Source organism: Phocoena sinus, chromosome 2 (assembly GCF_008692025.1).
Source record: "Phocoena sinus isolate mPhoSin1 chromosome 2, mPhoSin1.pri, whole genome shotgun sequence".
In the NCBI taxonomy this organism is placed as follows: Eukaryota; Metazoa; Chordata; class Mammalia; order Artiodactyla; family Phocoenidae; genus Phocoena; species Phocoena sinus.
This window is the reverse complement of record NC_045764.1, coordinates 152229804-152243588: the sequence shown is the minus strand read 5'-3', so window position 1 is coordinate 152243588 and position 13785 is coordinate 152229804. Positions and strand designations below refer to the sequence as shown.

The 13785-nt window shown below is 54.5% G+C and overlaps 1 protein-coding gene across 1 annotated transcript in view; it reads right to left on the bottom strand.

Annotated features, from left to right (window-relative positions):
* Window positions 1-595: 595 nt before the first annotated feature.
* LRRC74A (leucine rich repeat containing 74A) overlaps window positions 596-13785 on the bottom strand; it is a 42771-nt gene continuing 29581 nt past the window's right edge. The window contains exons 14-15 of the mRNA XM_032621751.1: window positions 1247-1349; window positions 596-631 (exon numbers count right to left, since the gene is read on the bottom strand). Of these exons, the coding sequence (XP_032477642.1) occupies window positions 596-631; window positions 1247-1349 (139 nt within the window). The remainder of the gene's footprint in view (window positions 632-1246; window positions 1350-13785) is intronic.

Below are 13785 nucleotides of genomic sequence, written 5' to 3'. Positions count from 1 at the left end.
GGGCCGTAGACTCACCTCACTCCGAGGTGCCTGCACTCAGCTGATCACAGAGCCAGGAGGGACCCCGGAGCTCGGAGGCCGAGCTGGTCCCCCCTCCCCCCAGCCTCTGGGAGACCCTGCAGAGCCAGGGAAGCGAGGAACCAGCACGGGCTCAGTCTGTACCCTCTAGCAGCCAAATGTGAATTTAGCTTAAATATTAAATTAAATCTTAAATATTCTTTATTTATTTTTTCATCTGCGTCGGGTCTTAGTTGCGGCACGCGGGGTCTTCGTTGAAGCGTGTGGGCTTCTCTCTAGTTGCGGTACGTGGGTTCCAGAGCGCGTGGGCTCTGTAGTTGCGGCACGCGGGCTCTCTAGTTGAGGTGCGAACTCAGTAGTTGTGGCGCACGGGCCTAGTTGCCCTGCGGCATGTGGGATCTTAGTTCCCCAACCAGGGATCGAACCCGGGTCCCTTGCATTGAGAGGTGGATTCTTTACCACCGGACCATTAGGGCAGTCCCGGCAACACCCATTTTTATCAGCTGTTTCTAAGCTTAACCCACAAGGAGACTAGCACTGGCTGGTGTCAGGGAGACCAGGTGACAGGTGGGAGTGATCAGCGGTGAAAGGTGTAGAGCTCATGGCTGAAGGTCTGGGGCCAAGAGTCAGGCCTCAGGCAGGAACAGAGGTCAAGATAGGAGGGGAGTACAGTTGCGGGGAAGCTGTGCTCAGGGAAAACTGAGTCAGGGTTTCTGAGAAGCAGGCAATGGGGGGGGGGGCAGTGGAGGGCAAAGTGTCGTCTGGTCAGGTAGGAGTGGCTGGCAGAGTCGCCCTCCAGGGAAGGCAGAGAGGACTGTGCTTGGCTTTCCGACTTTAAAGGTCCTGTGGATGTAGAGGCCCTTCTGGGAGACCCTCTTATTCTTCAAGGAGATGAGGAATGAAGATTGGTGCTCTGCAGGTTTGGAGACTTGGTAAACCTGGAGGTGAGTCAGGGTATTCCTGGATTCTTTTGACGACGTTAGGCACCTGGAATCAGGGTCCTTCAGCGAAGGTTCACCTGGCCTCTGGGAATGTGGTGAAGACGTGGTACTGAGAAAGGCGAGGGAAGAAGGCCGCCTCCACCGTGCTGGGGGCCCGGGGAGCTCTTCCCAGGACACGTCCACATCCAGCTTGCTAACACCCCGAGTCTGAGAACCAGGCCTGGGATTGCTGCTGGGCCGTGGGAACATGGGGGAATGCAGCTCGGGCCAGGGGTGGGCAGAGTTACCGCCGTGGAAAAGGGCAGGGTCGGCATCGGGAGTGCATCCTCGCAGCCAGGCATGGCGCCAAGCCCCTCCAAGTCCCTGGTGACGACCACGTTCACAGCGACCCTGGGAGGGGGCGATCAGCTCCCGTTTAGATGTCACGCTCTGACCAGGGTCCTGCGGCCAGTCAGTGGCAAAGCTGGGCTCTGACTCCTGACCCGCTTCGTGCCGTTGGCGCCCTGTCCGGGATGGGCCTCGCAAAGCTGGAGGTCCTGGTAGCAAAGCCTGCCCAGGACATGGTTTTGAAACTGTCCTGTGAGCAGAGTTCATCTACCCTTTTTGCCCCCTTCCTTCCTCCCCTGCAGAAGCAAGTCTTGCTGCCAGCAGTTTGACCGAATTCCCTCCCTCGCCCTTTTCTCTGGGTTTTACTTGAGGTCAGCTGGCCACAGCTTCCCACAGATGTGAAAAATGAAAGGCTGCCATGAGTCCCAGCCTCTCCCGGCCTCTGAGAAAATTTGCATCTTAATGGAGAGAGGATTAGCGGCCTGGGATCCTGGGAGATGCCGGGGTAGGAGTCTCTGGTGGCCCAGTTCTCAGCCTCGGGGACAGAAGATGGGGGTGCTGGGGCAGGCCCTGCCCGGGGCTCCTGGCTCACGCCTGGCCAACTCTGCCAGGAAGGGCAGACTCCGCTGGGCTGGCTTCTGAGAACTGGGCCAGGCTCCAGGCTGGGCTTCAGCAGATCCCCAAGGCTCAAGCCTCGCCACTTCCCCCATGACACACACAGGGCTGGGCCTCCTCTCCACCCTCTTCCGTGGAGCCTGGCCCTGGCTGGGGACCCACGACCAGCTCCTTTTCTGCTAGTTCATTTCCCAGCACCATCGGCCCCGGGAGCGAGGGCGCTGTGTGTGTGTGTGTGTGTGTGTGTGTGGGCGCGGGAGCGGCTGGCCAGCCTCTAGGAGGTGGAAACCAGGCGTCGGCGGCCCCCGCAGGCTGGCTCAGGCTGAGACAGCGAGGTAGGCAGGTGGGGCAGCATTCTGGAGGAATTTCTGAATTACCTACTGGCTGGAGCCCAGAGGCCAGAGCGGTCCTGGGCCGGCCCAGCTGGCCGAGGCCCCTGAAGAGCCTTCTTCCTGGCTCTGAGGCCTCACCACCTCCCACCGGAGTCTCTGCCCGCCTGCCTCTGAACCGCGGCGTGAGAACTCCAACCCAAAGGGCGGGGGGTCAGTGCCCCCCCTCCCCTCTCCTGGGGAGACAACCAGGGCCTAAGGGGGAGAGACGTGTCCTTCCCTGACCCCTGCCCTCACCTGCAAGCTTTTGAGGTCAGGGCTGTTCTTCATCTCTCCTTTCTTCCAGAATCACAGCTTCCATCTGGCCAAAGTCAAGAGGAGGCCTCTAGTCTCATCTCCACTGGAGCTGTTGCGGGGAGGTGATGGGTTGGCTGCTACAGCTCTCCCCAGTTCTGCCCCCCAGACAGGAAGGCCCTTTGTGTGTCAATGTCCTCTCCCTCAGACAGGACGGGCCACATGGTCTGTGGGGTTTTTGCTAAGAATTTTAAGAGAGTGACAGCAGAGCATAAAACCAAGTCCCAGGCCATTCTAAGTCCGGCCCTGTGTGACGGTACAGGCTGCAGCCATAACACCAGCCCTGCTCCCAGAAAATCCTTGGCCCTCCTCAGCCCCACCCCATCTCTCTCCTGGACCACGTCTTTGAGAACTTGGCCGGAAGGCAGGTCTGAGCAGACATCTCCCAGTTCTGCTTCTTCACGTCTGACACCGTCCTCAGTGGCAGTGTCTGATGCCCCACCCTGACCTTCCTCCCAGGGAAACTGAGGCAGCAGGAAGGCCTGGGGACTCACCACCCTGTGTCCTACCACCCAACCCAGACGACTGGGGAGGGACGGTGATGGCGGCTGAGTCCGGGGCTCCCCTCAGCCGCCCATGGTGTGCCAACCCCAGGGCTCTGGGTGGGGCTCGAGAAGATCCCCTTCACCCCCCAGCCTTCTGTTCCCAACAGTGCCATCCCCCCCGAGGGGCGGGCGGGAGCGGGGACGTTCAGGGCTGCTTTGCTGGCTCCAGACCAGGCATCCGCACAGCCAGGCCCCGTTGCTTGTCCTTTGTCTCCACCGCACAGCGGCTGGCTCAGCCATTACCTGGCAGGGTGACTGCCTTGGGGGACAGTGGGGCCTGGGTCCAGGAGTGTCCTGCTTGGGAACTGCGCTGGGCTCTGCTAGCAGCAGGTAGGCTGAGGTCAGGGAGGAGGCAGGAAACCCCACCTGCAGTGGCGGGGAAAGGCCAGGTCCAGAGGGACCACGGCTCTGCCCTGGCAGCCCCTAAGCCCACAGCCTGGGCGAGACACTCCCGCCTGCAGCTTCGTCCCCAGGCTCCCACCAGTCTCAGGGACGAGAAAGCCCACCACCCTCCAGTTAGGGTGCACTTAGGGCTTGGCGAGGGGCCCAAGCCGTCGGTGTGCAGGGTCCCATGCATTCTCACAAAAGCCATAGGAGGTAGGTCCTATTATTATAAGTGAGAGTCAGATTAGCTGAGAAGCGGGTTCCAGGCCACAGGGCTGCCACGTTTTCCCCTGTGCTGCTTTCCTTTGCGGAAGTCATCGTGGTGGCAACGTTTGTGTGGCTGTCTGTTCAACGTGCGCCTCCCCGATCGGGCTTAAGCTCCACGTCACTGAGTAGCGCTGCCCTTTGAATTCACATGTGGTCCATGACACACACAGGGCCTGGCACATAGTAAGACCCCCATAAAGAACAGGGGAAGGAGGGAAGGAGGGGGTTGAGTCAGGATTGCAACACAGGTTGGCCTGACGTCCCGCCCACACCCCTACCACCTAGCTGCACTGCCTCCGTCTAACCCGCTCTCCCTTGACATACTTCGGCTGGGCCAGAGTAGGGCCGGATGGGGCCCTGCATCCGCCCAGGCTGGGAAGTAGGCAGGACTGAGTTTGGCTCCGTGAAAGGAGTCACCCTGTCCACGCCCCATCAGGGGTCCTTACTACTGAGGCTCTGGGGAGGCTCTCCTTCATGGGACACCCCACTGGGCCGGCTGGTTCCTGACAGATTTATTGCCTCCCCAGCCCTGTGAGGCTGGGTGGCAGGGAGTGTGTCACCAGGGAGGCCTCTTCTGGAAGAAACACCTGTGTTGACCTCCCAGTGAGCAATCCAGTCCTCAGCTTTCCCGGTGCCCTTGGAACACCATAGGGTTCTTTCTGATTCCAGAGATTGGCTGGAGCCGCAGCCTCGGGGCCAGTACTTCCGCCATCTGGAGCATCTATGGGTGTTCACCCTAGACGTGTTTGCAGCGGGCGCTGCCAGGCTGCCGGGCGGTGTGTCTGCAGGAACCGTTCTCGGGAAACCTCACGGCTGGGCCGCTGAGAGCAAGGATCTGTTCACTCTTCTCCCATCCTTTGACTGGATCCACTCAATATCTCTGAGGTCCCCCCCGCTCTGTCCCAGTCACGGTGCTAAGCATGGAGAGCCATGCGTGGACAGCTCAGCCCAGACTCCAGGGGCTGACAGTCCAGCTGGGGAGGGCCATGTGTCACCAGTGGACGTGCAGAGTGATGGTGAGTGCAGGGAACCCGGGGAAGGGTGGCCGGTACCTCCCAGGAGGCTTTGGGCTGCACGCACCTCAGAGGGTGGAGCCCTGCTGAGAGGTTGGATATTTAGTGGCCACGCCCCCATCCCTTTCTTCTGTCACCTTTGCCCTCAGCCCACCTGTGCTCCCCTCGTCCCGCCCACCTCCACACACTGTTCTTGGGAAAGGCTTGGGGGTGAGTCTTTTTGGCTTGGCCATTTTCCTCAACTGCCTTCCAAAAACCCCCATTCTGGGGCCCCCTCTTCCTCCCCAGTCTCTCCCCCTTGGTCCCTTCTGCTGGTTCTTCTTCTCACAGACCTCGCTAAGGATTCTGGAGACCCCCAGGACTCAGGCCTTTGTCCCTTCACTTCCCTCTGCACTCAGACCCTCAGGGACCTCATCTGGTCTTGTGCCGTTCAATATTATCTATATAACGTCCAGGACTTGCAAACACGCCCCCGTCCAGGCCCCTCCTCCAAGCCCAGGCTTGGACTCCAACACCTGCTCCACTCCCCTCTGCAATGTCTAATAGACATCCCTAAACTAATTCCCAGTTTTCTCTCTCTCCACCCCCGACACCCAAATCTACTCCAGCAGAGTTCCCCTCAGCCAGCTCAGTGATGAGACTTCATTCCTCCAGATGCAGGGGGCCTGAGCCAGCGGGCCATGTGATGCCTCTCTTTCTCGCACAGCCAGTGCCCCACCCGATGGGGAGCAAGGTTGGTGCCACCTTTAGACACATCCAGGGTCCGCCCACACCCATCACCCCACCACTTCCTCCTTCAGATCTTGCCTCCATCGTTGCAATAGTCTCTCAGTGGATTTTCCTGATCCCGTCTTTAAATCCCTAAAGCCTATTCTTAACACAGCAGCCAGAACACCCTTTTCAAAGACGTCGGAGTCTGGCCCTCCTCTGCCCCAAACCCTGCAAGGGCCCATCTCGCTCACACCCACGTTGCCCACAGGCCTCAAGGCCCCACTTGATCGGGCCCTGCTCCAACCTCACCTCCCTCTATGCTCTCCTTCCCTGTCTGCTCCAGCCTTGGGCTGCCTTACTGAGCCTTAGAGGCCCCAGGCTGGCTCCTGTCCTGGGGCCTGTGTTCAGCCTGAAGAGCTCTTCCCCCAGATCCACATGGCTCTCCCTCACTGCCTTCAAGCTGTTGCTCAGATACCGCCCCTTACCCGTTTAAAATCATAACTTCCCCCACCCCTAGCAAGGACCCTCCTGAACCACCATACGCCGCTCTATTTTTTCACCCATAGTACTTATTATCTTCTAACACTGTATATGATTCACTTATTTATTATATTTATTACTTGTGGTCAGTCTCTTCCTGCTAGAATGTAAACGCTGTGTAAAGGATGGGTTTTATCATTTTTATTCATTGATGTATCCCAAACATACCCACAACAGCACCAGACACCTAGTAAGCCCTTAATAAATGTTTATTGAATTTAATTGAAGTCACTTACACTTTAGTGTAAATAAATGTACGTTTTCCCTTCACCTTACGTTGTAAGTTTTTCCCACTAATTCAAGAAGGGTTTTTCCCCTGCATCACAGTGCTCTTGGGAAAAGTATTTGTCGGGGGCGGGGGGGCCGTGAGTTTTATAGTCTTGAAGTAACACTGAGTGGATGGAGGACCCACGGTGGAACCAGGACTCATGGAAGGAGAAGCCGGGAGAGCTGCCTGCTGCCTCCCAAAAGGCAGGGTGTGGAGGTGGCAGCCTTTTGGGTGTGACAGAGAGAAAAGCGACAGCGCCTCACACGTGTTCATGGTGTGACTACAAATGATTGCTCCAAGGACAGTGGTGAGGAGGGAGGTGCAGAGGACCAGACAAGGGCAAATCCTCGGGGTTGAGTCCTCCAGCCCGTTTTCATGGCAAGATGGGATCAGGAAGCAAACTGGACTCTGCATCAGCAAGGTGTCTGTTCTCTGCGGGATGACCTGCAGAAGCTACTCAGCGGGGCCCCCTTGCAAGGCCACGGGGTGGATTTGATGTTTATGCCATTGTCAGCTTTTTAAAATGTGTCATTTATTGTGATTTTTTTCGTCATTCTAAATATACATCTACTTTCTATACCTAACATTATATTTGTAAATTTGTGTATATATATATATATATATATATATATATATATATGTAAAGAAGGTCCCCAGATTGTATAATCTCAGGCTCCAAGAACCTGCATCTTCCCCTGAGGGGGCAGATTGAGGGTTCTGGCCCGGGCTCCGCTGGTGTCGCTGAGGCCAGCTGCATTGCTGCCTTTTTCAGGTACCTAAAAAGAATTCGATTTCCCTGAGCCAGTTTGGAGTCCTGTTTTCTTAGAGCTGAAGCCGCTGTGCGGAGCCAGAGGACTTGTGGGATTGGAGCGCCCTCTGCTGGAAAAATCGAGGTACAGCCGGGAGAGCGGTACACGCCAGGAGTGGCTGCATTGAAACCCCACTGTCAGGATTTTGGCAAGAAAGCAGGCGGGTCTGGGGGTTAGTACGCAGGCAAGCCCCTCCTGTTGGGCATGGACACATTCAAGTACACACACCGTGTCCTGTAATTCAAATGCGAGCATGCTTTTGTGTACACGTGTTCCATTTCCACTGCACCTGGGGTAACACCGCCTGGGAACAGCTGCAGTGCTATTCTGACCCTAACCTCCCGGAGGCAGCATCAGACCCCACAGGTTAAGGGCTCGGTCCCCCACAGACTGCTCCCACTTTGCTGCCAGCTACAAGTGGGGTTCCCCCAGGACACCTGCACTTCTGACTAGCCAGCTACAACGTAGGGGGTTCCCATCAAACTCCTCAGGTTTGGTAATTCACTGCAGTGACTCACAGAACTCACTGAAGGTGCTACACTGATGCTGGCAGCTTTATTATAAAGGTTATGACTCAGGAGCAGCCACATGAAGAGACATGCAGGGCAAGATCTGGGAGGGAGGCAGAGCTTCTGTGCCCTCTCCCTGTGGAGTTGAGGCATGTCACCTCCCAGGAAGCTCCCCTGGACCCTGGCGTCCAGCGTTTTCACTGGGGTTTCATTACTTTTCATTATGCAGGCATGACTGATTGAACACTGGCTAGTGAGTGAGCTCAATCTCCAGCTCCCCGTCCTTCTATTGGCTGAAAGTCCCAACATCTGCTTACATGGTTGGTGTTTCCAGGAAGCTGTCTAGGTAGGGGCCCACCCTGGGTCACCTAGTTAGCATCACGAAGACACTCCTGTCACTCAGGAAATCCCAAGGGTTTTGAGGCATATGCCAGGAACTGGGAAAAAGACCTGTTATGCTCTTGATTATACGGTAGCATGTGGACACATGCGCAAGGGCTAGTCTCATTCAGCCTGGGCACACAGAAACAAGTCAGCCCCACCCCAGCTCATCCACAGACCCACTAAGAGGTGGCAAAACAACACAGCAGCCCCCCACCCCAGGGGTCACACCACTGTTCCTTCTTAAAAGGACCCGCTGAGCCCCAGAGAAGCCCCCTCCATCCCACACCACCCTCGGTTTCCCTTCCCCTCCAGGATGTCTGCTTCCTGGAGGAGAGCTGTTCCTTTCCTCTAGTTCAAGGCCACTGGTTGGCAGCCAGTGTTTAGGACACAGGCTTGCCTTGCCAATCATTGTTTTCTTTTGTTTAGAACCAAACCAAGCGAAACCAATCCCAAGCCCCTGCTTGGCAAGGCAGCCTGGTCCCCTGAGGACAGACACTGCCGCTGCCACTGCAGCCACATACCGGAGGCTGCAGCGTGCACTGCTGACCTGCAGGCCTGGCACCCAGAACCACGCCCACCAGCGTCACCGCTGCCCCTGCTCAGGGACTCCATCCAGCTGCAAAGCCACAGCTGCTGGAGGAAGCTCTCCGTGGTCCTTGCTTCTTCGGAGGCTGGCCCCTGAACCGAGCCCAGAGACTGCGTGTCTGGTGTTGGCATGAGCCTACGTCCCAGCTGCAAGTCCCAGCTGCCCCTCTCAGGACCTGTAAACTGGCGCACTCCCAGCCCAGGAAGGGGATTCAGACCTCAGGAGCCAAGCAAAAGGCCAGATGTCCACTGCACCCCGGCATTGCCCACACAGTGCTGCTGGCCCCTGGCCCTCCCACCTCCCTCCGACTTTTAAGATTCTGGGCAAATTCTTTCGATTTCATGCAAGTTTTAAGCCAAAGCCCAAGGTTGGAATGCCTCCCACGGTGTTTCAAAGACCCAGTAGTTGGGTGTTTCAAAGATGGCTGCTCAGTTTGGCCCCTAACGCCCACCTGGACCTCAATCTCCCCGCACTTCTCCCTCATAGGAGAGGAACTCCACGGTCATGAGGTCACGCTTACATTAAGCACTTACGGTGTACCAGGCCTGGGGCTCAGTGTTTCACATGCAACTCTGCGGGGGGGCAGGGGTACCATTATCATCAATATATACAGATAAGGAAATTGAGATTCAGGAAGGTTGAGTGACTAGCTCAAGGTCACAGAGCTGATCATTGGTGAAGCCAGACAGAATTCAAACCGAGAACTGTCGAATGACAAAATTTGCATGCTCAACCGCTTTACGGTTCTGGCACACAGAGGTATTCCACGCTCTTCCTTCTCATCTCCCATCTTACCTCCCCTGGCTCAATTTCTGAGCAACATAGTGGGCAGGGAGGGCGCACCAACCTGACCTTGAGAATTCAGTCACATACAGCATCATCAACTCTGCCTTTGCTTCCCTCCCCACTGGCCAGTCCAGCCTGGCCTGGAGCTCATGCTTCTTATCAATTGAGTTATTTTTCTGTTTCTTACAGAAACGATGTAAACAGAGAAAATGCACTTAAACTTCTCCCTGTAGATACAAAGCTGCGCAGAAGCGACCGAGGGGCAGGGGAGCACAGTGGTTAAGACCTCAGGGAGCCAGGGTCATATTGCCTGGGTCTGCATCTCAGCCTTGCCGCTTACTAGCAGAAGGCTTTGGGCGAGATGCTTAACTTCTCCATGCCTGTGTTTCCCCAGCTGTAAAATGGGGATGATTACAGACCTCACTGCATAGGGTCCCTGTGAGGACGCATAGAGTTAGCGCACGTATATCAGGAGAAAACCATAATTCGAAAAGACACACGCACCCCAATGTTCATTGCAGCACTGTTTACGATAGCCAGGACATGGAAGCAACCTAAATGTCCATTGACAGAGGAGTGGATAAAGAAGATGTGGTACATATATACGCAATGGAATATTACTCAGCCATAAAAAAGAACAAAATATTGCCACTTGCAGCAACTTGGATGGATCTAGAGATTGTCATACTAAGTGAAGTAAGTCAGACAAAGAAAACCAAATAACATATGATATCACCTGTGTGTGGAATCTTTAAAAAAATGGTACAAATGAACTTATTTACAAAACAGAAATAGACTCACAGATGTAGAAAACCAGGGGAGAAAGGGAGGGGAGAGGGATAAATTGGGAGATTGGGATTGACATACACACACTACTATATATAAAATAGGTAATTCATAAGGACCTACTGTATAGCACAGGGAACTCTGCTCAGTACCCTGTAATGACCTGTACGGGAAAAGAACCTAAAAAAGAGTGCATATATGTATATGTATCTGTATATACGTAACAGATTCACTTTGCTGTACACCTGAAACTAACACAACACTGTAAATCAACTAAACTCCAATAAAAATTAAAACAAAACAGAGAGTTAGTGCACAAAGCCAAACTGAGCTGGGCATGCAAGGAGGGCATGCCCAGGGTACCATTCCCTGGCACTGCAGCTGACCCCCTTTGGTGCTGGGCTCATGGGCCAGCGCCTCTGGGCCATCTTTGACCTGACAGCCTCTCCTACTCCTGCAAGGCCCCTCTCCCTCCACTTTGGTCTTCAGTTCCTGCTGGGGTCCTGGCTGCAGCCTCCTGACATGGCAAGCTGATAAAGCACGACTCAGCCCATTGTCAGTGGGCATGTTCCTTGTGCAGTACCCTCACCCGAGGGAGGGGACTGAATGTTTAGAGAGCTTGTGCTAAGCGCTGGATTTTCTTCCTCACAACAAGAGTGCGAGGTAGCTGTGAGTAACTTTGATTCATAATGAGGACACCAAGCCTTGGACAGGTCTGCCCAGGTGTCAGGCTGCTAGACCCTTTGGGGCTGTGATTTCATGTCAGGCTCCGTGGGGGCAGAAGTTTAGGAGATCAGGGAAAGGGCATAGGAAGGACTGCAAAGCAGTCTGATGGGAGCACAACCTTCAGGTGGATTTTGGAGCTGACGTGACACCTAGTGGCCACAAGTAGAAACTACTCCACAGTAGGGCAGGTTCCAGGGCAACCCGCAGACAGGCAGGGTTCTGGCTGGGCCTACGTGATGCGGGGTGGCAAGTGTCAAGGGGTGGCCTGGAGGGTCGGGGATGGTGGCTTCCCCATATCTCCATCATTCTGCCAAAGCTACCCAAACAAAAAAAAAACATTTGATGAGAAAATGTGCTGCTTTTTCTATTAAAGATGAAGAAAAGCATCTTGAGAAAACTTGCTGTTTTTATTGATCCCTAATCTATAGTCCATAACAAATTTTGATACTTCACAGCCTAATAATCTTCAGGGTTCCACCCAGACACCAGTAATTATTGAATGCTCAGTTACGGGCATGGACTTGATGGAGAATTTTATAGATTATAATAAACTTAAAAGACAGGCTCCCTCAAAGGGATTTGATTTATTTCGGGAGTCAGAGCAAAGACATCTACATACCCTGATGAGTAGGGTGGATGTGAGTTTCAGCTCACAAGCTCTTTATTGCATTTCTTTACTTTCTTTTCATCATCCTAATTTTGACTGAGTCCATACAACCGTCCAATGAAAATTCAACTTCAAGTTAAGACTTTGAATAAGGGAAGGGAGGGGAAATATGCTGTGGGGAGGGGGACACAGATTATTTCAAATAATGATTCTGCCAGGAGTGAGAAGTTTTTGCATCATCTCCACCCTCGATGAAGAAACAAAGTGAAGCCTGAGGGCTGGTGCCTTGATTCCCAGATGCCATTCCAGCACTTCACTGGTGTTCCAAAGTGTGGGTTCCTGGGCACCCCCCAAACTCTCCCAGCTTTCCACCACTTGCCCAAAACAATTGCCAAGTGAATGAGGTTTTCCATTTCACAGGTGCTTTTTATTGAGCACTTACTATGAGCAGGCACTGTGCAGGTGCAAAGGAGGCGCACAAGACACTTCCTGCCCTTGTCCATCCCAAGGGTGACTGGCAAGGTTAATCAAAATCCTTGAAGGTACCCATGCCCCCCACCTGCTCAGTATATGCTGTTCTTGGCTAAACCTTCTCATCTTTTGCTAAGCTCCCCATGCCTCCCCAGTTTTCCAAGGAATTTTACAAAGAAATGCAGAATGGCAGATCCCTAGAACAGATGGGGATCCCTTTTTTCAGCTGTCCCACATTTCAGGTGGAACCATGAAGCTCCAAGTTCAGGTGGCCAGCTCCTGCCGGGCCACGGCTAGATGCCAGTTCCCTGAGCTCTCTCCATGTGACCCCCTGGCATTTGCTTCTAAAGGCCCCTGTCCTCATTTCCTGAGCATCTGTTCCCTCTGCCACTGCCTCCTGAATCTCAGCAATCTCCCCCTGACACAGTTTACAAGCACTGTGATGACGGCTTTTGTGCGCTGACCTTCTCCCCACCGCTCTCTTCCACCACCTAGCAACCCCACGCTCTCCCAATTTGTTCTTTTGGCTCTTAACGAGGCCACCAAGGACGTGCCCCCTAAAACAGAAGAGTGCTCCCTGGGGGAAGGGCATGCCACCAGCAGCCCGGAGACCCAAGCTAGACTTTATTTCCTCGCTCACAGCCTTGGTGTCTTTCCGCCGAGGTTTCAGCCAGCTCTCCACCTCGTTCCAGCCACAAGCCAACGTGCCAGGAGTTCTCTGTCACTGAGGCTTCTTTCCAGACCAGACGTGTTGCTATGGCTTCGTCATTTTCAAGAAACTGGTTTGAAAGGTAAGGGGATAATGCTGACCACCAACGTAGCCCCGTGGCTGATCGACAAGAGTGTTGGGACAGGCTCGAGTCCAAGCGAGACCATTTGTAAACCCATCTCTCATCTCGGCAGAGTGTTGAACGTGGTGAGGTTCGACGTCAGCACAGGGATGGGGATGGGTTTACGCTGTGGGCAGGGCTTTGGTAGCAGACACACTTGATTGCAAGTACGTGGGAAAAGCTATGGAAACGTGCACCTGGGATTGTTCACGAGCGCCCTCTGGGAGGCAGCAGGGGCTGTGGGGGCAGGTAAAAGAGGCCCTTCACTTTCTCCCTGGTATACTTCTGTGGATTTAGAATTTTTACAAGTAGATATTATTTGTATCAAAATATGACGATGAAAAAATCATGCAACAGTAAAAATGACGACCCTGCTCTTCAATTGGAACCAACAGAGCTGCAGTGTGTGACCTGAGGGGAACTTGAGGTGCCCACAAGAGCTCCCCGCTTGGGTCCTGAGACCCCAGTTCTGCCTCTCCATGGCCACGTGACCTCATCTGCAAAGCTGGAGGGTTGCTGGACCTGGACTCCTGACCTCTGCCCTGTGCTCTTTCCCACCAGCATCCCGAGGAACGGGAAGCCGTACTTCAGGGAGGGCAGGCGGGGAGGTCCAGGACGCAGGCACAGAGTAAGGGGGCCTGGGGCGGTGTGCAAGCCTGAGCCACCCTGCGGGTGTCGGGGGTGCTTGCCGGATGATGGTGTCACTCCTGAATGACAGCATCGTGTACCAGCCCCTTATGTGCATTGTCTCCACTTGATTCTTAAGAGAGTCTCTCAGGTGCTGTGGTTATCACCCCATTCTAAAGACTTGGAGACTGAGAGCTCTGCGCACGGCTGCACCCTTACTAGCTAGGGCAGGGTTGCAGCTGGGTCAGTCTGTGCGGTGGTTTCTCCACACATGAGAGATGCTGATGGGGGCAAGGACAGAGGTATTGGGAGAAGGCTGTGGGGCAGGACCAGATGGGGGCCTCCTCTGACA